General features: G+C 41.1%; 1 protein-coding gene across 2 annotated transcripts in view; it reads right to left on the reverse strand.

The window, feature by feature from the left end:
- Window positions 1–27,986, reverse strand: part of ARHGAP26 (Rho GTPase activating protein 26) — a 1,495,203-nt gene that overhangs the window by 563,733 nt on the left and 903,484 nt on the right. For both annotated transcript variants that reach the window (XM_053717161.1, XM_053717160.1), the window contains exons 15-16: window positions 1,453–1,540; window positions 1,106–1,164 (exon numbers count right to left, since the gene is read on the reverse strand). In XM_053717161.1, the coding sequence (XP_053573136.1) occupies window positions 1,106–1,164; window positions 1,453–1,540 (147 nt within the window). The remainder of the gene's footprint in view (window positions 1–1,105; window positions 1,165–1,452; window positions 1,541–27,986) is intronic.

A 27,986-nucleotide genomic window follows, 5' to 3' on the forward strand; every position in this document is an offset into this window, starting at 1 on the left:
AACTACAATGCTACGCAGAATTACTGGTTATCATCATATGAGTAATGTACAGAACTACAATGCTTACGCATCATTACTGGTTATGATCATATGTGTAATGTACAGAACTACAATGATACACAGTATTACTGGTTATGATCATATGTGTAATGTACAGAACTACAATGTTACGCAGTATTACTGGTTATGATCATATGTGTAATGTACAGAACTACAATGTTACGCAGTATTACTGGTTTTGACCATATGTGTAATGTACAGAACTACAATGCTACGCATCATTACTGGTTATGATCATATGTGTAATGTACAGAACTACAATGCTACTCATCATTACTGGTTATGATCATATGTGTTATGTACAGAACTACAATGCTACGCAGTATTACTGGTTATGATCATATGTGTAATGTACAGAACTACAATGCTACGCATCATTACAGGTTATGATCAGATGTGTAATGTACAGAACTACAATGCTACGCATCATTACTGGTTATGATCATATGTGTAATGTACAGAACTACAATGCTACGTATCATTACTGGCTATGATCATATGTGTAATGTACAGAACTACAATTCTACGTATCATTACTGGCTATGATCATATGTGTAATGTACAGAACTACAATTCTACGCAGTATTGCTGGTTATGATCATATGTGTAATGTACAGAACTACAATACTACGCAGTATTACTGGCTATGATCATATGTGTAATGTACAGAACTACACTACTACACAGTATTACTGGCTATGATCATATGTGTAATGTACAGAACTACAATGATACACAATATTACTGGTTATGATCATATGTGTAATGTACAGTAATGTATAGAAAGTGAGGAGTCACAGATAAATCTAACTAAAACCCTGTAGCTGTAGTTTGTCATTTATATGATATTTTACCTTAATCTTTATGCTCACCATTTTTATTACACAGTACTGTGCCCCTACTGACAGGAATGTCACATTCACAGCATCAGAATTACCACCACAGCTCATTGCAGTTTTGTCAGACAAAATGCAGTTCAGAAAGACCTTATCCAAAAATAAATAAATAACTATAAATAAAAAGGTCACTGTGTGGAACCACTTACTCGCAGCTTTGATGAAGCTTCTTTGAAACTGGTATGTCATGAGGGGCCCTGGAAGCATCCTGCAATATAAAAGCACACAATAAACCACAGTACCATGCCCAGTCACTGAGGAAAACTGTGGTTTAAACTATTCAGAAGCAAATAACCTCTTCTTCGTTTTCCCTCACAAATGTCTTAAGTACTGCTTATTCTTTGCTTGAAAAACACCACTAAGATTAAGAAATCAAGGGAAGTCTTTCACAATGCATTATAAATAAAATAGTGCATATAATTGATACTATCTATCCCCCACAGTAAACACTATTATTTTATAAACCACCTAATAAACACAACGTAGCATACTGCACCTCAAGTATGTCTTTAATGCACTTGTGATGGTCTTTATCTCCCATTCAGCTGCAATTTCGGCTTCAGTTTCTGATGATATTTTTGGATCTGAAGAAAAAAAAAAAATTATGAAAACTGAAAATACTAAAACTTTTTTAAAACATATTGAAAATGTTACCTTTGTATCATAATTAAAAAGTAAATGACATTAATTTAGTTAGAAACTACTACCAGGAATAGCTGATAAATATAACACAAAGGCTATAGTAGCAAAAGTCTACTCTGTGATTAAAGGGACATTAGAACACTAGATTTTTTATTTGCCTAAAGGTTTTGTAGATGATCCATTTATATAGCCCATTTGGGACTGTTTTTTTAACAATATATAGTTTTGCTTATTTTTTTTTTTAATATTCAGACTCCTAACTAGGCTCCAAAGTGTCAGATGTACACATTCGTTTACAGACTACTGCTGGCACCTTTTTGTCTCATCTGTTGTTTCATATGCAGGAGAGGGGGGGGTTTCTGCTCTTCCAGTTTTCCCAGACCATTTCAGTGGGTGTCCCAGCCTAACCTCATCTACAGAGCTAAACTGGAAGCTTTTAGGAAAGTTTTAAACTGGATTTTTTAGATCAGTATTTGTGCTTATTCTTCTTTATAGTAGTGTCTATTACATGCAGTTATATGAAAATGTGTGTATATTGTCCCTTTAAAGGGACAGTCTACTCCAGAATGTTTATTGTTTAAAAAGATAGATAATCCCTTTATTAACCATTCCCCAGTTTTGCATAACCAACACAGTTATATTAATATACTTTTTACCTCTGTGATTACCTTGTATCTAAGCCTCTGCAAACTGCCCCTTATCTCAGTGTTATTTACAAGCTTACATTTTAGACAATCAGTGCTGACTCATTCGTAACTCCACAGGAGCACAGTGTTATTTATATGACACACATTAACTAGCACTGTCTGGCTGTGAAAATCTAATAAAATGCACATAGATAAAGGCGGCCTGCAGGTGCTTAAAAACAGGCAGATATTTAGGAGTTTTAAAGGTTATTTAAAGGTTATAAAGTATATTAATATAATGTTGATCGTGCAAAGCTGGGGAATGGGTAGTAAAGGTGTTATCTATCTTTTTAAACAATAAAACATTTGGAGTAGACTGTCCCTTTAAGATATGACATGTTAGGGGTACTTGAGGGCTGGAGTTAAGAAACACTGAGCTACACCAGTCAACATAAGTCAAAAAGTGTTTTCAATAGGTCAAGGAAGAGAGCAATCATTTTTGTATGTAGATATATGAAGAATTATTCAAATGAAATAGGAGTCAAAGATTAAATTCTAGGAGCCATGGCTTTTTTGGCTCAAAAAATTGTCATATTCTAGTTTGCTTTTAGGTGCCATAATATTTTCTTTACTTACGTATATATTTACCTTTTATCTATAGTTTCTCAATTCCTCATAATTAAAGGGAAATAAAAGTGAAAATTAAACTTGACTGATTCTGTGATTTTAATCTAATTCTATTATCAAAACTAGTTTGTTCTCTTGGTACTAGGGTTGCCACCTCGGCCATGGTTTCCTGGACACTTATAGTTACACACGCGGCAGGGCGTACAGGGAGGAACATGAATAGAGCTGTCCAAGGTCACTATTCATGTGCTGTCCAGGGGTGTAAGTGTCCAGGAAAACATGGCTGAGGTTGCAACCCTACTTGGTACCCATGTTGGAATAGCATACCTGAGTAGGCTCAGAAGTGTGTACATGTCCTGGGAATTATATAGTAGCAATGTTTTAAACAATATTATACATCTAGAACACTAGAGGGTAAGAGTGTTTACGACTATGTATAAAATTGTTACAAACATGGTTATACAAATGACTGACTTTCATTTTTATAATGAATCAACCAATAACAACAACACAAACAATAAAAAAAATGACAGAATATGTTAAGGATGAAAACAAGTGATTAAAATGTTATTTATTTCATATAAATATTTATTTCTCAGTTCCGATATACATTTAGCTCATCATTGTGTGTTATAGAGGCATGTTAGCAGATAAACCAAGAAAACGGATGTCTTGTGGAGCAAAGCTAAATAAAATATATTATTAATAATAATAATAATAATAATAATAATAATAATAATAAAATACTATAACCAGCAAGCACTGAATTGGTGGTTAGAGAACTGTTCTACAAAATACTTTTTTGCTTATACGGTAAGAGTCTGTCCTGCAATTAACTCAATCTAAAGTCCTGTAGTGGCACAGATCCCAACTACCCAGTCTGCATTATACTGGAGAATAAAACTGTCAGTATTTTCCATCATCAGACTAAATGTAAGCAGCACTGTGTTTATCTTCAAACTAAGATGTTATGTAACATTACTGAGCGTGTCTCAAATAACAACCAGGCCACAAGGCTTTTTATAGCACATAAGGGCAGCCTTTCTGAGCTGAAGACATGCACTTAAATTCACTTTGTTTCCAGCTCTTCCTGAGCAAAGAGATATTGTCCATTCCCCAGCAAACTTATTTGCAGGCTAAGCTGCCAATATCTACACCTCTCTGTAGTTCAACTATGAGGCAAGGAAAGCGTGCATTCCTCAAAGCAACACATTTAATCCCATATGTAGCAGGACCAGTTCAAAGAAGTTAAAGACTCTGAACAAAACTGTTGTTTGCCCTTAACTCGGTTAAAGTGGCATTTTTTTTTTTTAAATAAAATATGTGCTAGAAAAGCAGTCAAAAGGGGTTTCAATTGAAACTAACTAGAAATAAATGTTGCAGACTGCAGTATTTGCTAATAGGGGACAAGTTATACAGGCGCAAAAGAAGAAAAAAAGTATATTCAGCATGGATAGATAGATAGATAGATAGATAGATAGAGCTACAAAATCTGTTGGCTCTCTACAAATAAATGATAATAATATATAGAAAGATGTCTTTTTGCATACTGGAAATTAAAACACACGTACACAAATCAAGTTCTTACTGCTTTAAAACACACAAGTAAGTGTGCAAGAATAAGTAAAAAACAAAATGTATGCTTACCTGATAAATGTATTTCTTTCCGGATATGTTGAGTCCACAACGTCATAACTTACTGTTGGGAATATCACTCCTGGCCAGCATGAGGAGGCAAAGAGCACCACAGTCAAACTGTTAAGTATCATTTCCCTTCCCACACACCCCAGTCATTCGAACGAAGGGTAATGGAGAAAAAGGAGTAACACAAAGGTGTAGAGGTGCCTGAGGTTTAGTAAAAATAATAACTTAAAATAAAGGGCGGGGTCGTTAACTCACCATATCCGGGGGGAAAAAAATATATCAGGGAAGCATAAATTTTGTTTTCTTTCCTAAGATATGGTGAGTCCACAACGTCATCACTTACTGTTGGGAACCAATACCCAAGCTAGAGGACAGAGATGACTAGGGAGAGACAAGACAGGTAGCCCTAAACAGAAGGCACCACCGCTTGAAGAACCTTTCTCCCAAAACAAGCCTCAGCCGAGGCAAAAATATCAAATTTATAAAATTTGGAACAAGTACGTAAAGAGGACCAAGTTGCAGCCTTGCAAATCTGTTCCACAGAAGCTTCATTTTTGAATGCCCAAGAAGAGGAAACAGCCCACGTGGAATGAGCTGTTATTCTCTCAGGAGGCTGCTGACCATCAGTCTCATAAGCAAAACGAATTATACTTCTCAACCATAGAGAAAGAGAAGTAGCAGTAGCTTTCTGACCTTTACGTTTTCCTGAGAAACAAACAAACAGGGCAGACGACTGGTGAAAATCGCCTGTGGATAGAATTTTAGAGCACGAGAAACATCCAGGTTGTGCAACAAATGTTCGTTATGAGAAGAAGGATTTGGGCATAGAGAAGGAAGAACAATTTCCTGATTAATATTTCTATCTGAAAACACTTTAGGAAGAAAACCTAACTTCGTACGAAGAACTACCTTATCAGCATGAAAAATAAGATAAGGCGAATCACGCTGCAAAGCCGAGAGTTCTGAAACTCTCTGAGCAGAAGAGATAGCAATAAGAAACAAAACTTTCCAAGATAACAACTTAAAATCTATGGAATGCAATGGCTCAAACAGAGCCTGCTGCAAAAATTTAAGAACAAGATTAAGGCTCCAAGGAGGAGCAACAGACTTAAAGACAGGCCTGATTCTGATCAAGGCCTGACAAAAAGATTGCACATCTGGCACGTCCGCCAGACGCTTGTGTAGCAAAATAGATAATGCAGAAATCTGACCCTTCAGAGTACTGACTGACAAACCCTTCCCCAGACCTTTCTGGAGAAAAGACAAAATCCTAGGATTCCTGATCCTACTTCAAGAGTAGCCTTTGGATTCACAATAATAAAGATATTTACACCATATCTTATGGTAAATCTTTCTAGTAATAGCCTTGCGAGCCTGAATCAGGGTCTCAATGACTGAAAAAAAACGCTTAGACAGAACTAAACATTCAATTTCCAAGCAGTCAGCTTTAGAGAAATGAGTTTTGGTGAAGGAAGGGATCCTGAATTAGAAGGTCCTTCCTCAGAGGGAATCTCCAAGGTGGGAGAGATGAAATCTCTGCATACCAGATCCTGCGAAGCCACACAGGGGCTATTAGAATCACCGATATTCTCTCCTGTTTGATACGAGCAATGATTCGTGGAAGGAGAGCAAACAAAGGAAACGGGTATGCCAGCCTGAAGTCCCAAGGGACAGCCAGAGCATCTATCAGAGCGGCCTGTGAATCTCTTAACCTTGAACCGTACCTTGAAAGCTTGGCGTTCTGCTGAGATGCCATCAGATCCAGCTCTGGCACCCCCCAGTTGAGGGTTAAGCTGGTAAACACCTCTGAATGGAGTTCCCACTCCCCGGGACAAAAAGTCTGTGTGCTCAGGAAATCCGCTTCCCAGTTGTCCACTCCTGGAATGTGGATGGTAGATGGACAGCAATTGTGAGCTTCCATCCACTGAACAATCCGAGTCACCTCCTTCATGGCTATGGAACTCTGAGTTCCTCCCTGGTGGTTGATGTAAGCCACTGAGGTTATGTTGTCTGTCTGGAACCTGATACACCGGGCTAAGGACAACAGAGGCCAAGTCATCAGAGCATCGAAAATCGCTTTCAACTCCAAGATGTTTATAGGGAGAGCAGACTCCTCCCAAGTCCATAGTCCCTGCGCCTTTAACAAGTCCCAGACTGCTCCCCAGCCCAGCAGGCTGGCGTCCGTGGTCACAATCACCCAGGAAGGTCTCCGAAAGCATGTGCCCTGAGACAGATGTTCCTGAAAAAACCACCACGGGAGAAAGTCTCTTGTCGACTGATCTAGATCTATCCTCCGAGACAGATCCACATGGTCTCCATTCCATTGACGGAGCATGCATAACTGCAAAGCTCTCAAATAGAATCGAGGAAAGGGAATTATGTCCATGGAAGCAACCATCAGACCAATTACCTCCATACATTGAGTCACTGATGGCAGCACAGTAAACTGTAGAGAGAGGCAAGAAGTTTGGATTTTCTGACCTCTGTCAGAAGAATTTTCACCAATAGGGAATCTATTATGGTCCCTAAGAAAACTACCCTTGTAGCTGGAACAAGGGAACTCTTCTGCAGATTCACTTTCCATCAGTGGGAACATAGAAAAGACAACAACATCTCTGTATGAGAGTTTGCTTGTTGAAAAGATGATGCCTGAACCAATATGTCGTCCAGGTAGGGCGCCACTGCAATTCCCAGAGACCTTATCACTGCCAAGAGAGCCCCCAGAACCTTTGAGAACATTCTGGGAGCTGTGGCAAGGCAAAACGGAAGAGCCACAAACTGAAAATGCTTGTCCAGAAAAGCAAATCTCAGAAATTTGTGATGATCCCTGTGAATAGGAATATGAAGGTACGCATCCTTCAGGTCTATAGTCGTCATGAACTGACCCTCTTGCACCAACTTAAGAATGGAACATATAGTTTCCATCTTGAAGGACGGTACTCTGAGAAACTTGTTTAGACACTTCAGGTCTAGAATAGGTCGGAAAGTTCCCTCTTTTTTGGAAACCATGAACAGATTTGAATAGAAACCTAGGCCCTGTTCCTGTACTGGGACAGGAACTATCACTCCCAGGGAGGAAAGATCCTGTAAACATTTCAAGAATGCCTCTCTTTTTTCTGGTCTGTAGATAATCTTGAGAGTTGGAACCTGCCCCTGGGAGGAAAGATCTTGAATTCCAATTTGTAACCCTGAGATACTATGTCCACAGCCCAGGGATCTGGGACATCTTGTATCCATGCTTGAGAAAACTAAGAAAGTCTGCCCCCTCACTTGATCCGATCCCGGATCGGGGGCAAACCCTTCATGCTGATTTTGATTCAGCTGCAGGTTTCTTTGATTGCTTTCCCTTATTCCAAGACTCACTGGGTTTCCAAGATGACTTGGACTGTTCCTGCTTAGAAGAAGAAGGGGAAAACTTTCCTCTGAAGTTACGAAAGGAACAAAAATTACTCTGACGTCCTCTCGGTCTATTCTTGTTGTCTTGCGGAAGAAAAGATCCTTTTCCACCCGTGATATCAGAAATAATTTCTGTCATACCGGGGCCAAACAAGGTCTTACCATTGTAAGGAATTGCCAGAAGCTTGAGAAAGAGAAATCGACTGACACGACTTCAGCCACAATGCTCTGCGCACTAGCACAGCGATGTCAGATATTTTGGCTCCCAATTTAATAACCTGCAGGGAAGCGTCAGTAAGAAAGGAATTGGCTAGTTTAAGAGCCTTAATCCTGTCTTGGATCTCTTCTAAGGAAGCCTCTACCTGAAGAGATTCAGACAAGGCGTCGAACCAATAGGCTGCCGCACTTGTCACAGAGGCAATACACACTAAAGGTTGCCATTGAAGACCTTGATGAACATATATTTTCTTCAAATAAGCCTCCAGCTTTTTGTCCATGGGATCCCTAAAGGAGCAGCTACCCTCATTAGGAATAGTAGTTCTCTTAGCAAGAGTAGAAATGGCCCCTTCTACTTTAGAAACCGTTTGCCATGACTCTTTAATAGAGTCAGCAACAGGAAACATCTTTTTAAAGACAGGAGACGGGGAGAAAGGTATCCCCGGCCTCTCCCATTCCTGTGCTATAATCTCCATGGCATGATCTGGCACAGGAAAAATCTCCACAGAGGAAGGAACATCAAAGTATTTATTAAGTTTACTAGACTTCTTAGGGTTGACAACGACAGAGTGATCAGAGTTGTCTAAGGTAGCTAAAACCTCCTTTAAAAGTACATGGAGGTGTTCAAGCTTAAATCTGAAGGGTACAACTTCAGCATCAGATGAAGGAATTATACAGTCCGAATCTGAGATTTCACCCTCAGAGGCTTCCGACATTTCTTCCTCATCAGAATTATGAAAAAGGGCATCTTGGGAAGTCGAAACTGGAGCAGAAACCTTACTATCTGAATCTCTAAATTTCCTCTTGCGTTTACCCTGTAGCATGGGAATGGCAGCTAATGCCGCAGATACCGCAGAGGATACCTGGGCAGCAATGTCTGCTTGCAAATAAACTCCTCCAGGAGATTGAGAGGAAACACAGGGCACTGCATGTGACACCATTAAAGCTTGAGACATATGAGGAGGAAGCTGTGGCATTGCCTGAACAGCATCAACCTGAGAGATCTTTATGTTTTATAGTCCTCTCTATGCATGAGGAACACAATTGTAAGAGTGGTACAACCTGGTTATCTAAACAGAGCAGGAACCTGTCCATAGGAGCAGGATCCGGTTCCATGTTAGCAATAAAAACTGTTTGATTAATCAAACCTCTGAAGAAGTGTTGCACTATTTGTTTGTTCTTGCTTTTTCCTTATGTGACTGCCACTTGGGACTGTGGAGAGGAGTAAGCAGAACGGACTAGGGAGGAAGGAAGTGGATTTCTACCATACAGGGGTGATGTTGAAGTTAACACCTGAACTGCTACAATTGAGACCAGCTGTCTTAAAGGAGAACAGCACTCTTAAAGGGGCACAATACTTACCTCATTCGATTGAGGTAACTTCTAGTAAGTGGGCACTTTAATCAGTGTATGGATTTTTTATGATCAAGACCTGCATTTTTTATATATGGTGACCTGCTTACAAATCTAACGTTATATTGGATTACTGTTTATTTTAATCAATCCATTTATCTTATGGACTGAATAGAAAAAAGACTTGACCGAGTTAAAGGGACAGTCTAGGCCAAAATAAACTTTTATGATTCAGATAGGGCATGTCATTTTAAACAATTTTCCAATTTACTTTTATCACCAATTTTGCTTTGTTCTCTTGGTATTCTTAGTTGAAAGCTTAACCTAGGAGGTTCATATGCTAATTTCTTAGACCTTGAAGGCCACCTCTTTTCAGAATGCATTTTAACAGTTTTTCACCACTAGAGGGTGTTAGTTCACATATTTCATATAGATAACACTGTGCTCGTGCACGTGAAGTTATCTGGGAGCAGGCACTGATTGGCTAGATTGCAAGTCTGTCAAAAGAACTGAAATAAAGGGGCAGTTTGCAGAGGTTTAGATACAAGATAATCACAGAGGTTAAAAGTATATTATTATAACTGTGTTGGTTATGCAAAACTGGGAAATGGGTAATAAAGGGATTATCTATCTTTTAAAACAATAACAAATTTGGTGTAGACTGTCCCTTTAAATAAGAAAGTTTGTACACATTTTTATATCTACTCTGTATAGAGCACATGAATATTGTAACTGAATAAGGATTTGGATCTGACACTTTTGTTATTAACCCATATATTGTTGTTTGGTTCATTAATTGTCCTCTGTCACATTGAATCCTTTATGTGAACAGTGCGCCCAAATACCACTCTTCTCACTCATATATATATATATATATATATAATATACTCTGGCAAACTTTAAATTTATACGTCTGGGGTTTAGAAAAAAGTGTAAGGTAGCCAAAAGTTTAATGTGCGTCTAACACCCTCTACACCTCAGTGGTATGCCTGAGGTGCCCACCTGCCCCATACCCCACTTCGCAACTGACTATAACATGTGATCCGATATGAGACATTTCTCCAGATCACAATTTCAGCTCTGATGCCAGGAAATCATGGAACCAGAAGTCACGTGATCGGGGAAGAAGCTGCGCCACTGTTAGAGAAAGCGCGCGTTTCTATATAGCAAACGAACCGCCTCAGTGAAAAGGAACCGCCTCCTAACTTATAGAGCCGTTTACAAACTAATCTGTACATCGATCTTGACAAATCTGTCCATACGGACATATAGTGCAAATCACCCAGGGTTTCAGCTGCCAAGTAGTACACAGCACCAGAAAAACACATATCAATTAACCCCTGAGCCACCAATAAAGTATTCCTTTTCCAAAAGAAATTAACTTCTGTCTCCGGTGTCACAAATGCAAGTGCCTGCCCAGTGCCTGCATAAATCCTGAAATCAGGATCGTAGCCCCCATATGAGTGCAGCAATCTCATTAACCTCTGTAATGCCAGTCTGTCTATCCTAGAAGATAACAAAAGGGGCACTTACCTGCACATCTAGCTGTCCGGCAGGAGGACAGCTCACACAGTATGGAAGGACGCCACTCCACCCAGAGACCTGTGGAAAAAAGAAAGAACAGAATAAACCTACTCTGGCTTTCTATACTAGGGCAGCAACATGTTAGGAACGTGTGAGGTGGGCCTTACTGCATTTTCCTAACTGCTTTAAAGCCACCACTACCCTACTGAAGAGACTGACGTGGATTACGGCTATACCCAATCCTTGAAAAAGGGGGAAAAACATAGTCTCGTTTTCAATACTAGATAAAATCTTGCTTGTAGCGAAAGAAATACAATTTTTCTTGAGACACTAAAACTTCACCTCCTTCATGCACCAAAGGCAAAGAGAATGACTGGGGTTTGTGGGAAGGGAAGTGATATTTAACAGTTTGACTGTGGTGCTCTTTGCCTCCTCCTGCTGGTTAGGAGTGATATTCCAAACAGTAAGTGATGACATCGTAGACTCACCATATTTTAGGAAAGAAATAGCATTTCACAAAAAATAGCATCCCTAATACTTTAGATTTTAAGATCACAAAGAGAGGGAGTAATATAATTTTACCTTTTATAAATATTGTTTCCAGTGTTGTATTTGTTTTCAAATAAATTGATTAGTTACACACGCAGATTTGAAGAGAGGCAAATTTAGAAGCTTGTGGGCAACTACTATTTATACCAAATAATAATAACTGAAGACAAAGAAATACCGCCCATGTCCCATTAGTGATCTGCAGTGAATTGTGACAAGCAAGATACATTTAAACATAAGAAGGCAACGTCTTACAGGTTGGATGGACAATTAATGTAGATAGAGACACATATAGAATCTATACATTACAGTTGAATGATACAGGTAGCCAGCATCTCTATCCTTCTCTTACAGACTAGGGGCCAAATGATCAAAAGTTTGCAAGCAAAAATGTAAAAAAAAAACAACTTTTAACCTTGCATCGACAATAGGGTTCTCACCTGTCAGAGAATGACCCGGACAGTTGGGGTTTCCATTTGTGTGTCCGGGTTTGGTGGGAACCAGCCACAGCCAAAAAGGTGTCATTGTGCATTTGCAACATACTGCACCTGCCTACAGTTAATTATCTCTCACGTTTGTGTGGGAGTGTGTCTGAGTGTGAAATTTTCTTTGAGTGTGTGAGTCTGTGTGTGAAAGAGAGTGTATTTGTGTGTGTGAAAAAGTGTGTGTGTTAGTTTGTGTGTGTGTGCGTTATTGTGTGAGAGAGTTTGTGTTTGAGAGTGTGTGTGAGTGTGTTAGTGTGTGTGAGAGAGTATGTGTGTGTGAGTGTGTGTGTTAGTGTGTGAGAGAGAGTGTATGTGTGAGAGAGTGTGTGTGTGAGAGAGCTTGTGTGTGTGAGAGAGTGTGTGTGTGTGTTAGTGTGTGAGAGAGTGAGTGTGTGTGTTAGCAAGTGCTTGAGTGTGAATATCTGTGTGCGAGTTTGTGTTTAAGTGCTATTATACATTGCGTGTGCAAAAAAAAAAAGGTTGCAATGCTGTGCACAGCGCAATTATGCTTGGGTTTGGCCTGAACTAAAGGTGGCAAGCCTAAGCGAAAATCTTTGTGCAATTATCAAAGAAAATGGGCTGTCCCTCCTAGAGGTGAGATACCTCCCATAGAAATAACGAGAGTTCTGCTATGTAAAGTTTGCAATGGAGGGCTAAGAACACAGGAAGAAACTTTAATATTACGACTAATACAAATCAAAATATGCTGTTTTCAATGCACTGTACCTTAAATTTGCTGTTATTTTCGTATGCATAGGTTCAGTAGCGGACCTACTAAAAGGAAGGCATTGGAGCAAGATTTTTTTGGGGCATGTCATGATACACTCATGTGGAGTAGTCGATCCCTGGTTTGGCTACCCAGCACAGGTGGTATTGTGGTCTCAGCATTGCCAGGTTTAATGTGAACTGCTTGTTCTTTGTGTAAGATCTGTGTGTTCAGGAATGCTGTGATCTAAGACCCCCTTCCTCCCCCCTTCTCTTGGTGGATGGTTCTTCTTGATACTGGGAGTTAAGGCTGGCTATGTATGGTTGTATGTCATTTGGCCTTGACAAGACAAAGTAGAAATCTGAGTTTTAATTATATGTAACAGACCCTTTAGTTCGAACTTGTCTGGGACCAGAAGGAGTAACACCTGAAGCAAAGTTCTACCATATACAGACCACTGGAACTTTGGTAATAAGTGTATGGTATTGTGTTTGTTTATATTATGTCCCAATTTATTTTTAAAGAACTATATCTTTGCGCATATGTGTTACTTTGAATGTTTTCAAAATTTGGCACTGTGTAACCTGTATTGATATTTTTGTTATTAAACACATAGAAAATCTAATTCTGTCTTTGGGCTCTAATAACTGAATTCACACTCTGAAGAGACAAGGTTAAAGGCACGTTGCCTAATGGTTAAATTGTGTGTGAGCTATTGGGGTTCCAAGACACCCCTTTACTCAGACGTTTTGGTGGTGGCAGTTACTTGTGTTATACTGGGGTGGTGTGGACAGGATTTGGGGGTTAATTTGGTGTCCCTTTAAGGTCCTTTGTAGAGTTAAAAGTTTTAGGAACCAGTGGCTTATTGCTATTAACCCCTTCATGCCCACACCCCTCCCCAATTCATCACAGGGCCCCTCAAAAGGTAACTTAATAAAAAGCAAAAGTAATAAAAACAGAATTTATGCTTACCTGATAAATTTCTTTCTTTTGCGATGTACCGAGTCCACGGATTCATCCTAACTTGTGGGATATTGTCTTTCCTGACAGGAAGTAGCAAAGAGCGCACCACAGCAGAGCTGTCTATATAGCTCCCCCCTTAACTCCACCCCCCAGTCATTCGACCGAAGGCCAAGGAAGAAAAGGAGAAACTATAAGGTGCAAAGGTGACTGAAGTTTACATAAAAAATACTATCTGTCTTGAGTAGACAGGGCGGGCCGTGGACTCGGTACATCACAAAAGAAAGAAATTTATCAGGTAAGCATAAATTCTGTTTTCTTTTGTAAGATGTACCGAGTCCACGGATTCATCCTAACTTGTGGGATACCAATACCAAAGCTTTAGGACACGGATGAAGGGAGGGACAAGACAGGAACCTAAACGGAAGGCACCACTGCTTGCAAAACCTTTCTCCCATAAATAGCCTCCAAAGAAGCAAAAGTATCAAATTTGTAAAATTTGGAATAGGTATGAAGCTAAGACCAAGTCGCAGCCTTACAAATCTGTTCAAAAGAAGCATCATTTGTAAAAGCCCATGTGGAAGTCACCGCTTTAGTGGAGTGAGCTGTAATTCTTTCAGGAGGCTGCTGTCCAGCAGTCTCATAAGCCAAATGGATGATGCTTTTCAGCCAAAAGGAAAGAGAGGTAGCCGTAGCCTCTTGACCTCTACGCTTTCCAGCATAGACAACAAACAAAGAAGATGATTGGCGAAAATCTTTGGTTGCCTGCAAATAAAACTTCAAGGCACGAACCACGTCCAAGTTGTGCAACAGACGATCCTTCTTAGAAGAAGGATTAGGACACAAAGAAGGAACAACAATTTCCTGATTGAAATTCCTGTTAGAAACAACCTTAGGGAGGAACCCAGGTTTGGTACGCAAAACCACCTTATCAGCATGGAAAACAAGATAAGGCAAGTCACATTGTAATGCAGATAGTTCAAAAAGAGATAGCAACTAGAAACAGAACTTTTCAAGATAGAAGCTTAATATCTATGGAATGCATGGGTTCAAACGGAACCCCCTGAAGAACTTTAAGAACTAAATTGAGACTCCATGGCGGAGCAACAGTTTTAAACACAAACTTAATTCTAACTAAAGCCTGACAAAAAGTCCGAACATCTGGGACATCTGCCAGACGCTTGTGCAACAGAATAGACAAAGCAGATATCTGTCCCTTTAAGGAACTAGCGGACAATCCTTTCTCTAATCCTTCTTGGAGAAAAGACAAAATCCTAGGAATCCTGATCTTACTCCATGAGTAGCCTTTGGATTCACACCAAAAAAGATATTTACGCCATATCTTATGATAGATCTTCCTAGTGACAGGCTTTCAAGCCTGAATCAAGGTATCTATGACCGACTAAGAGAAACCCCGCTTTGATAGAATCAAGCGTTCAATCTCCAAGCAGTCAGTTGCAGAGAAATTAGATTTGGATGCTTGAATGGACCTTGAATCAAAAGGTCCCGTCTCAGTGGCAGAGTCCATTGTGGCAGAGATGACATGTCCACCAGGTCTGCATACCAAGTCCTGCGTGGCCATGCAGGCGCTATCAAAATCACCGAAGCTCTCTCCTGATTGATTCTGGCAATCAGAGAGGGAATGGTGGAAACACATAAGCCAGGCTGAACGACCAGGGTACTGCTAGAGCATCTATCAGTACTGCCTGAGGATCCCTTGACCTGGATCCGTAACAAGGAAGTTTGGCGTTTTGACGAGACGCCATCATATCCAATTCTGGTGTGCCTCATAGCTGAACCAGTTGAGCAAAATACCTCCGGATGGAGCTCCCACTACCCGGATGAAAAGTCTGATGACTTAGAAAATCTGCCTCCCAGTTCTCCACCCCTGGGATATAGATCGCTGATAGATGGTAAGAGTGAGTCTCTGCCCATCGGATTATCCTGGAAACTTCTATCATCGCCAAGGAACTCCTTGTTCCCCCCTGATGATTGATATAAGCTACAGTCGTGATGTTGTCCGACTGAAACCTGATGAATCCGGCAGAAGCCAGCTGAGGCCACGCCTGAAGAACATTGAATATCGCTCTTAATTCCAGAATATTTATTGGTAGGAGGGCCTCCTCCTGAGTCCAAAAACCCTGTGCTTTCAGGGAATTCCAGACTGCACCCCAGCCCAGTAGGCTGGCGTCCGTTGTCACAATAACCCACGCTGGCCTGCGGAAACACATTTCCCTGGACATGTGATCCTGTGACAACCACCAAAGAAGAAAGTCTCTAGTCTCTTGATCCAGATTTATCTGAGGAGATAAATCTGCATAATCCCCATTCCACTGTTTGAGCATGCATAGTTGCAGTGGTCTGAGATGCAAGCGAGCAAACGGAACTATGTCCATTGCCGCTACCATAAGTCCAATTACCTCCATACACTGAGCCACTGACGGCCGAGGAATGGAATGAAGAGCTCGGCAGGTGGTTAAAATCTTTGATTTCCTGACCTCCGTCAGAAATATTTTCATGTCCACCGAATCTATCAGAGTTCCCAGGAATGGAACTCTTGTGAGAGGAATAAGAGAACTCTTTTTCACGTTCACCTTCCACCCATGAGATCTTAGAAAGGCCAACACTAAGTACGTGTGAGACTTGGCAAGTTGGAAAGTCGACGCTTGAATTAAAATGTCGTCTAGATAAGGTGCCACTACTATGCCCCTCGGCCTTAGGACCGCCAGAAGGGACCCTAGCACCTTTGTGAAGATTCCTGGCGCCATAAACTGGTAATGCCTGTCCAGAAAGGCAAACCAGAGGAACTGGTGATGATCTTTGTGGATAGGAATGTGTAGATATACGCATCCTTTAGATCCACGGTAGTCAAATATTGACCCTCTTGGATCATTGGTAAAATAGTCCGAATGGTCTCCATCTTGAAGGATGGAACTCTTAGAAATTGGTTTAGGATCTTGAGATCTATAATTGGTCTGAAGGTTCCCTCTTTTTTGGGAACCACAAACAGATTGGAGTAGAAACCTTGCCCCTGTTCTGTTTTCGGAACTGGGCAGATCACTCCCATGGTAAAAAGGTCTTCTACACAGAGTAAGAACGCCTCTCTTTTTGTCTGGTTTACAGACAACTGAGAAAGATGGAACCTCCCCCTTGGAGGAGAATCTTTGAAATCTAGGAGATACCCCTGGGTTACAAATTCTACAGCCCAGGAGTCCTGAACGTCTCTTGCCCAGGCCTGAGCAAAGAGAGAAAGTCTGCTCCCTAAATGATCCCGTCCCAGATCGGGGGCTACCCCTTCATGCTGTCTTAATGGCAGCAGCAGGCTTTTTGGCCTGTTACCCTTGTTCCAAGCCTGGTTAGGTCTCCAGGTTGGCTTGGATTGAGCAAAGTTCCCCTCTTGCTTTGCTGCAGGGGAAGAGGAAGTGGGACCACCCTTGAAGTTTCGAAAAGAACAAAAATTATTTTGTTTGGTCCTTGTCTTATTTGACTTATCTTGAGGAACGGCATGACCCTTCCCTCCAGTGATGTCTGAAATGATCTCTTTCAGTGCAGGCCCGAATAGGGTCTTACCTTTGAAAGGGATGGTCAAAAGCTTAGATTTAGATGACACATCAGCTGACCAGGACTTAAGCCATAACGCTCTTCGCGCTAAAATGGCAAAACCTGAATTATTTGCCGCTAACTTAGCAAGATAAAAAGCGGCGTCTGTAATAAAAGAATTAGCCAACTTAAGGGCCTTAATTCTGTCCAAAATATCATCTAGTGGGGTCTCCATCTGAAGAGCCTCTTCTAGAGCTTCAAACCAAAAAGCAGCTGCAGTGGTTACCGGAACAATGCACGCTATAGATTGAAGAAGAAAAGCCTGATGAACAAAAAAGTTCTTTAGGAGACCCTCTAACTTGTTATCCATAGGATCAATGAAAGCACAACTGTCTTCAATAGGTATAGTTGTACGCTTAGCCAGAGTAGAAATAGCTCCCTCCACCTTAGGGACCGTCTGCCATGAGTCCTTTATGGTGTCAGAAATGGGGAACATTTTCTTAAAAACAGGAGGGGGAGCGAACGGAATACCTGGTCTATCCCACTCCTTAGTAACAATGTCCAAAATCCTCTTAGGGAACGGAAAAACATCAGTGTAAACAGGAACCTCTAAATATTTGTCCATTTTACACAATTTCTCTGGAACGACAATAGGGTCACAATCATCAAGAGTAGCTAAAACCTCCCTGAGCAATAAACGGAGGTGCTCTAGCTTTAATTTAAATGCCGTCATATCTGAATCTGTCTGAGGGAACATTTTTCCTGAATCAGAAATCTCTCCCTCAGACAGCAAATTCCTCATCCCTATCTCAGAACATTGTGAGGGAATATCGGATACGGCTACTAAAGCGTCAGAAGGCTCAGCATTTGTTCTTAACCCAGAGCTACTGCGCTCCCTTTGCAACCCTGGCCGTTTAGATAAAACCTCTGTGAGGGTAGTATTCATAACTGAAGCCATATCTTGCAAGGTGAAAGAATTAGACGCACTAGAAGTACTTAGCGTTGCTTGTGCGGGCGGAACTGGTTGTGACACTTGGGGAGAACTAGATAGCGTAACCTGATTTACTTCTGTCTGAGAATCATTTAATGCCAAATTCTTATAAGTCAAAATATGCTGTTTGCAATTTATAGACATATCAGTACAATTGGGACACATTCTTAGAGGGGGTTCCACAATGGCTTCTAAACAAATTAAACAATGAGTTTCATCAGTGTCAGGCATGTTTAACAGGCTAGTAATGAAGCAAGCAAGCTTGAAAAACACTTTAATTAAAAAAACACAATTTGCAAAAACAGTACTGTACCTTTAAGAGAAAAAAAGGAATACACAAACTGCAAAACAGGTTAAAATTGCTTCAAAAATTCAGAAATTTTAACAGTGTACCCACTAAGCTTTAGAAGGATTGCACCACAAGTAAAAAAGCAATAGACCCCCAAATGAAAAAAAAACGATTGAAAAGTGTCTAAAACCGGTTAAAACTCCCTAAAGCACCTTGCCACAGCTCTGCTTTGGCCCTACCTGCCCTAAGGAAGCGATAATATGGGGTTTAAAGCTTCAATTAGTCCCTCAGAAGACTCTCAGGACCTCAGGAGAAGTTGCTTGCTGCTTGTAAATGTAGGCCCCGCCCACCTTACTCGATGTTGCTGGGGCCTACACAAAACTAACAAACCTTGCCTGAAAGCCATGTGGGTTATAAACAACCCCAAAGAACCCTCAAGCAAATGTCCCATAAAACAGAAAATGTTACTCCCAGACACAAAAACTTTGTCCCAAATTCACATAACAAACTGAGTGCCCACAAAAAATTAACCCTTTATGCAAGCTAGTAAAAACTTCTGATGACACTAGGATTACTGCTTACCCTTCCCCTAATGGGGACATTGTCAGCCTTTCTGAGTTAACACAGTCTTTGCAGAAAATATGACTGAACATACCTCATTGCTGTATAGCAAGAAACAGTTCCTCACACTGAAGTTTTCCTGTACTCCTCAGCTCATGTGGGAACAGCAGTGGACCTTAGTTACAAATGCTAAGATCATCATCCTCCAGGCAGAAATATTCATCTATGTCCTGCCTGAAAGTAAATAGTACAACACCGGTACCATTTAAAAATAACAAACACTTGATTGAAGATAAAATAAAAGTAACAGTTTAACACCTCTTCTCTTTACTCTTCCTGCTTAGAGCCAGCAAAGAGAATGACTGGGGGGTGGAGTTAAGGGGGGAGCTATATAGACAGCTCTGCTGTGGTGCTCTCTTTGCTACTTCCTGTCAGGAAGGACAATATCCCACAAGTTAGGATGAATCCGTGGACTTGGTACATCTTGCAAAAGAAATACATTCTGCTCAATATAATTATTTTGAGGATAGGTGGACCTGCAACTTGCACTAATAAAAGGCTCCCCTGCATTAGGACTGTACAAATTCTACATACGCCTATGTATAGGTTGGCTTTTTTGGGTCCCCTTCAGCTCTTGGGCCCTGATGCCACTGCACCTGCTGCACCAATAGTAGTTCCGCCCCTGCATAGGTTTTCCTTTCTGAGTAATTGTATTATGAGTATTTTGATAAAAGCTCACCACCTTTTAAGTTGCAGGAAAAAGAAAAAACTGTGAGGTCTGTAGAGCGGAAATGTTTAGATAATTATGCTGGGAAAGACAATTTCATACACACCCATGGAACGCCCATGTTCAGCCCATTTTACGGAAAGTATTTTGTACTTTTAAGTAAGAATCTCTATTTACTTTTTGCACATCCAGTGTACTAAAATTACAGTTTACGCTGTGTATATTTAATATGGTTTATTCCTGTGTAATTTACTTACAAATTTTACGCTTTTGATAAAATATGATTTTTGATGCACAATTTTGCTGTTTTTGATGGACCTTAAAAATAAAAATAAAAATGTATGCTTACCTGATAAATGTATTTTTTTCAAAAACAAATTATTCAACCATTTACACAAAAATACTTACGAAATTTTTATTTTATTTCCACAACGTCCTCAATTACTGTTGGGAATAGCAGGAGGAGGCAGAGAGCACCACAGCCAAACTGTTAAGTATCACTCCCCTTCCCACAAACCCCAGTCATTTGACCGAAGGTAAATGGAAAAAGAGAATAACACAAAGGTGCAGAGGTGCCTGAAGTTTAATATAAAATTAACTGTCTTAAATAAAGAGTGGGGGTTGTAGACTCACCATATCCGGAAAGAAATGCATTTATCAGGTAAGCATAAACTTTGTTTTCTTTCCTAAGATATGGTGAGTCGACAACGTCCTCAATTACTGTTGGGAACCAATACCCAAGCTAGAGGACACAAATGACCAGGGAGGGAGAACAAGACAGGTAGACCTAAACAGATGGCACCACCGCTTGCAGAACCTTTCATCCAAAAGAAGCCTCAGCTGAGGCAAAAGTATCAAACTTGTAAAATTTGGAAAAAGTGTGTATAGAGGACCAAGTTGCAGCCTTGCAAATCTGTTCCACAGAAGCCTCTTAGTATCCCTTGTTTAAAAATGAATATGCACATATCATACACTAGTGGGAACTGCTGCTAATTGGTGCCTGCACACATTTGTCTCTTGTGATTGGCTAACTAGATGTTTTTAGCTAGCTGCCAGTAGTGCAATGCTCTCCCTTCAGCAATGGATAACAAGAGAATGAAGCAAATTTGATAATAGAAGTAAATTGGAAAGTTGTTTAAAATTGTATGTTCTATCTGAATCATAAAAGAAAAATTTGGGGTTTACTATCCCTTTAATAGTGATTTTAATGGCAATGTATTATGATGGTTCATAATGATAAATTATTCTGTATTTGAACACTGGCAATTTTTTCTTTCTTTCAAATAAACGTAAATTAACTGACTGCTTAAACCCATCCTTGGGGTCAGGGGGCAAACTAAGCACCAGCAGGAAGTGAGCATCGGCAGTGTCATAATCTTTTTCCTACAGACAGTACTGGGCACTCTGCATAGAGCTGGAGATCAGCTCTCTCTTGCTCGCAGCCTGTGCCATCCCGGTTTGGCTACAGCTTTTGCTTGGCTTCCTGTTGTCGTTCAAACTCATCCCCAAAATGTATTAGAAGCACCATGTTATATTTTTGTAATGCAACATAGCATTTGGCTGTTACATTCAGTAAAACGCAGCAGTTCCTGTATCCCTAATGCACCAGCGCACGCACCGCTACAAAGCCAGCCCCTGGCTCTGTCACCGCCTATCGCTGACATTGTTAAGGTGGTAATACAATTATGACCTGTTATTATAAACAACCAGAGCGAAAATTGAGATAACCCACCTTACATAAACAAGAAGCTGTAGAAGGTAGGAACTTTGGGTTGCTCATATTAGAGTAGTACTTCTAATCCCTCCTGGACAAACAAAAAATAAAATCGGCTTTTGAATTGCCGGAACCGGCTCCTAATTGCTGATAACCGGTAAAATATGGCAGGCGCCCCTTGCTGCAGTGCGCCTGTAGGCACATGCCTACTCTACCTAAAGGGAAAACCTGGCCCTGACCATGTGACAGCCATCAGCCAATCATAAATGCATATACGTATATTCTGTGAATTCTTGCACATGCTCAGTAGGAGCTGGTGACTCAAAAAGTGTAAATATAAAAAGACTGTGCACATTTTTTTAATGGAAGTAAATTGGAAAGTTGTTTATAATTGCATGCTCTATCTGAATCAATAACATTTCATTTTACCTGAGTGTCAATTTAGGAGTCTAATAATACCTATCCTAGAGTAACATGTCTTCACCTACTGTCAGTGTGGGTGAAAGTGTATTAAGGGGTTAAAAAGGAATTTGTATATCTTATGAAGTAAAAAAAAGATTATTTTTTTGAGGGTGGGGGGGAATCAAGATGTCAGTTACTCCCCCTGTACCTACATAGTGGCACCTCCCTGCTTCAGAGCATGTGGGTCTGGAATGCTTAATGGGACATTGTACACTAGATTTTTCTTTGCATAAATGTTTTGTACATTACCCATTTATATAGCCCATAAGGGAGTGTTTTTGTAAAAATGTATAGTTTCGCTTATTATTTTTTTTTTTTATAAATATTTTTATTCAGATTCAAAGCATAACAAACAAACATTACATAGACATATACTCAGCATAAGTTAATAATATCCATGTACACAACATAGAATCAAGGTACAGTAAGCAAAGTGAGCAGCTATGTCCGTATTCAGCATTAATGAGTACAGTGCTTGTTAAACTATATGCCCTCTAATTAGTGGCTGAGGCCACTTTTGGACCTCCAGTAATATTGTGGACACAAGGTAACAAGGGCAACCATGAATATTATGAGACCACTTTTGGGTCTCAAATGATGAATCTGTTTCTTTTCCTTTTATATATATGTTACATAAAACAAATGAGTGATGTGTACAACATGCTAGAGAGAGAGATAACAGAAAGGTATGTACGCTCACAATAGTCAAACATGGAGACACTGAAATATATATGTGATTGTATCTTGTTATGGGCCTATAAATACATACAGAGGGGTGTGGAGTCTATCTCTAAGCTTATACAGCTGCCACAGAGCTCAAACTATGTATACTTAATTTAGGGAACAGAGAGATATTCATAACGGCTTGTCAAGAGTACATATGGCTCTACTTCAAAAGGATGTACATTGATGGAGGTAACACTTTATGTTATCTGATGGGGGGTGAGTTATCTAACTGCTAACTGACAAGGTCCACTAACACAGTGGAATGGCTAATCATCCTAAAACTTATATTTGCCTATAGGGTACAATGGTAAACTGGGGCTTCAGGTCTGTAGAATGTCCTGTGTAGTCAACACAATGTCGTTTGATAAGTAAAGGCCACATATAACTTCCCATACCCCAAACGTTTTTACATTTTTATAGTATATCGTGGGGGAGGGGGGGGGGAGAGGGAAAACAGCAGTAAGAACAATAAAGATCATAAAACAATGTAAGGGTACAAGCTAATAGCGGAGTTAAACCTATTTAGACTTCTTTGCCTCCTCTGAAAGATTTTCAGCTAATCCCCTGTTGATGCATAGTCCTGGAACCGATGAGGATCAAAGTCCCCATAGCAAGTCCCTTCTGTGGGCAGGCGTGCTATTTCAATAACCAGGCTGTTGTGACTTCGGGTATTGCCATGGGGAAAATAAAAGTATAACCGGGGGAAGAAAAGTCCAGGTGTAATGTAATTGTCCATTGGCCATGGTGGAAATAAAGGCTAACAGGGTAGTAGGCATAGCTCCTATGTAGAGCATACAAAGGTTAGTGTCCATGTCGGGGCATAGTCAGACACATTGTGATTGTCCGTTAACATAAGTGTGGATAAAAGCCAACTTGGTATTGAACAGAGTGTGTTGCGCTGTAGGCAGAGATTAGTGTCTATGACAGATTACAGTCATCCTATACCGGACCTGAGATAGGACTTGCGAGGGCCTGTACAAGTGCCATGACCCAGCTCCTTCACCGTCTGGCGAGCCTCCAGCAATGTTTCTGCCACATCCGATGCCCTCGAAGATCCTACACCCCAGAGTGCAGAGATGAGAGACCACGGGTATGCAGGGAATAGAAAGACCGGGCTCTCAAGCAGCTGCTTGCCTCTCCTGTCACTGCCTGCTAGGGCGCTCCGCATGTTGTACACTAGCGTAGTATCTGGGTGTATGGCTGAGAAGGCTGAGCGTGGCTCTTTAGTAAGTAGTGCGGGGATAACACGCTTGGTAGTTCCGGTTTTAGCAGGGCCTGGGGTTTCAGTCACTTTGCACCCTAATCTTGGCTCAGGTACCATATTCTCACCTTCACTGATGATATCCTCAGCAGAGTGATCGTGCACTGGGTGATTGGTTTCTACTTGAGCGGTCAGGCTTATGTGTATTTTCACCTCATTGATGTTGTCTAGGTCGACGACGCCATATGTAATGTGTAAACACCCCACTCCTGAAGGCTGTAACTTGCCCATCGTTTCCACATCAACCTTAGTGGGGAATTCAGATACCTCACTTCGTGAGGGTCTTTGCGGCAAGAGGTCTGAAGGTAAGCAATCTGATTCCGCCTCAGAGCCGCTTGTCTGTGTTGCGTGAGTAGGAATGGGATAAGTAACCTCGTGGGTGACCGTTTGCTTAGATTGAAAGAGATCCTCATCCAGTTTGACAAGGTGGTTTTGTAGTAGTTTCTCTAGGTCTCGAAGAATTTGCATCTCCATGTTCGCTGTGATAAGTTAGCAGTGTCAAAGCACTGTATACCCGGCGTCAAGATACCGGGGGGGGGGGGGGTGTTGAGTGCCTCTCTGTTAAGAGTCTGCCTTAGGCCCCATGCTCCGGATTGGTGAACAAAGGTAGGATTCTTTAATGTCGCCTATCATAAGAATCAGCTTGAGTTCCCAATTCTGAATCTCCACAAGAGGTTGATAAATGATCATGTGTGTCACTGATAATAGACAGATTATCCGTGATCTACTCAGAGCTCCCGATATTGCAACCTTTACTGGTGCTGCCCAGAGACACGCCCCCCAGTTTTGCTTATTTTTAAATAACATTGTGCTGATTTTCAGACTCCTAATCAAGCCCCACAATTTTAGAGGTATACTGATGTATACACACTTCAGACTGCTTCTGTTTGTATAATAAGTCTTTTCAAATGCAGGGGAGAGGGGAGGTTCTGCTATCAGCCCCTTTCAGTGGGTGTCCCAGGCTAATCTCATCAACACTGCAAGATTGGGAGATTTTAAGTAAGTTTTTAAAAGGTATTTTTATATCAGTATCTGTGCATGTTCTTTATAGTAGTGTCTATTACATGCAGTTAAATAAAAATTGGTGTATACTTTAATACCCCTTTATCCCTTTGCTATAATGTTGTTTCTGAAATAGCACCTGCTTGACAGGTGAACACAGCAAATGGCAATATTTTGCCTGTCTCTCATGTTCCCAACTCAGTGACAGCTATACATGGCAGGTTACTGTGTACATACTAGCTAGGGACTGTTTTCACAACAATTTAGGCTTTTGTGGGATACTTGTCAGCCAGGGTTTGCAAACAAATTCAACAGTTCAACACTGAACTTTAAATTCAGTTAATACCATAATTCCACACATTTGTGGCTGAGAATGAAAGACACGGGATGCTGATTGGAGCCTGTCACCATCTTGTGGGTGGAGCCGTGTTGGGAGGGGAATGATCATTGCTGGTTAGTGGGCGTGATTGTGGGTGGTCTGTGGGTGTGTCAGAGCAGTTTGTGGGTGTTTATGGGTGTCCTATGGGTGGTGCTAAGGTAAATTCTATAAAAGGGGACATATGGTTATCTCATAGAGACAGTTGGAAGTTTAAAGTTAATGGGCTCACATGAGCAAAAACTAAATTTGTGCTCGCCAGGTTAGTAAAGACCTCGCATTAAGGGTTTGGGCTAAAAAAAAAAAAAAAAGTTGTATTAAACACAACATAAATACATCAAAATAAAGTGTTACACTCATATATACAATATTGAATAAACATTATTTTCTGCTTTCAGGTATTTATTAAAAAAATAGTGAATTGAAGAATGCAAAAACAGCAGGGGCGCGATCTGATATAGGTCGTAGTTTTTGGCGCAAGCGAGAGAACCCGCGCCGCCCGTAATTTCACCTCACAACTCGACCTATCCAATATACTGCGCCGTCAGATGCTAAACTGGCGTAAGTAGCAAAAAACGGCGATCAACTAAAATGTCGCAAATACACATTTTAGTCGTCGCAAGTACTTACGCCAGTATTTTGTTCATGTAAAGTCTCAATAAAGTGTAGTTTTATGCAAATTAGCCTACGAATCGTAAAAAACAACGGCCAGTTCTAAAAGATGCGACATGTAATTACGCCATTCAAAATTCATACATAAACCCATGCGCAGCGGCCATTTTCTTTAGTGTGTTTGGTTGATTCTTGGAGCTACAGCACACTACAATGAGTAGAGATTAGTGGTAAGAGTAGTGAGAGAGGAGCATTTCATTCAGTTAGGTCGGATTTTCGGATTGTTAAGCCTGTACATTTACTAACACTTTTTTTTTCATATTGCACACATTTTGCATAAACACATATACAAAATACACAACACTTTTTTTTTTATAACACCTCACACATTTTATTTATCTTTTACAGTGTGATAGGCTGAGTGTTTGGTTGTGATTGTGTGTGATTGAAGTGGGAGTGAGTGTGTGAGTGTGAGGATGGCAGGGAGAGCTAGGGCGGGGGGGAGGAGGGAAGGGGAGTTGCAGGGAGAGGATTATGGACAGGAGGAGCAGCAGGGTCCCCGTCAAGGAGTGAGTGGAGTGGGGAGAGGGAGAGCTAGAAGGGAGGATGGGAATGGGGCTGCCCCAAGGCCAGGGATAAAGGGTGCACATGGGCAAAGAAGGGGGGAGGAGGGAGAGGAACCCACACCAGGGACATCCCAGGGAGGGAGCCAGGCGGCCCAGGACGAGGAGCGCATGAGGTGCCCCAACTTCTCTTTTGCCGAAAACCTTGAGCTAGTCCAGGCCGTCATGGAGAACCACACTGCCCTCTTTGGCCAAGAAAAGGGCAAAGGAGTTGCCCGAAGGCGTAAAGATGCATGGCTGAGGGTCGAGGAGGCAGTTAACAGCGTGGTCCAGCAGAGGAGGAATGTGGATGGGCTCAAGAAAAGGTTGAATGACTGCAAGAGGCGGGTCAAGGAGAAAATGGGCCAAGAAGCCATGCACCAGAGGAGAACAGGCGGCGGTCCTCCCCAGGAGGCGGAATATAATGAGTGGCAGGAGATCATTCGGAGGTCCCTGAGCATCACAGCAGTCCGTGGACTTCCAGGGGCTCGTGACTCAGGGACTGCAACATCAGCACAGCATGCTGGTGAGTAACATCCCACACACCAGTATTATAAGTATTTGAGATATAACATCCTTTAATGTCACACATTCATGTACACAATGAGGAGCATGGTATTTGGCCTACTAAAAAAAACATCTACAATTAGATTTCACATTAAAGGGACATTAAACCAAAGCTTCTATTCAGATAGAGAATACAGTTTTAAACAACATCCCAATTTACTTCTATTATCTATTTTGCTTTATTTTGTTATTCTTTGTTTATTAAATATCAATGCACATGGGTGAGCCAATCACATGAGGCATTGATGTGCAGCCACCAATCAGCAGCTTCTGAGCCTATCTAGATATGCTTTTCAGCTAAGAATATCAAGAGAATGAAGCAAATTAGGTAATGGAAGTAAATTACAAAGTTGTTTAAAATTGCATGCTCTGGCTGAATCATGAAAGAATCAAAATGGGTTGAATGTCCATTTAATGCTACTTAACACATTGGAATTCATGATATGAGGTGGAATAGTTAAATACTAACATGTCTCGGAGTAACACAGGCCACAAGCCACATGTAGAGTTTTCAGTAAATGGACACCAGAGGATGGCTCCACCACGACCAGCAGGCCAGAGGATGGCTCCTCCACTACCACCAGGCCAGAGAATCCCTCAACAGTATGCTCCCAGGCATGAGGTGGGTTGGATTGCCTCTGTTGAGGACCCATATGTCATGCCCCCAAGATTTGAAGAGGAGCCCTGGCAGGAGGACTATTCTTTTGGTTATGAGGGGCAGCCAAGACATCCCCAAAGGGTAGATGTCTTTACCCCCCCTCCCAATATCAGGCCAGTCAGGACTTTTACCACCAGGACATACAAACTGGTCAGGTTGAGTGGTCGCACACCAGTCGTCAATGGGACTACCAGTCCACCCGGAGAGCTCCACC

This window comes from Bombina bombina, chromosome 6 (genome assembly GCF_027579735.1).
Source record: "Bombina bombina isolate aBomBom1 chromosome 6, aBomBom1.pri, whole genome shotgun sequence".
NCBI classification, from domain to species: Eukaryota; Metazoa; Chordata; class Amphibia; order Anura; family Bombinatoridae; genus Bombina; species Bombina bombina.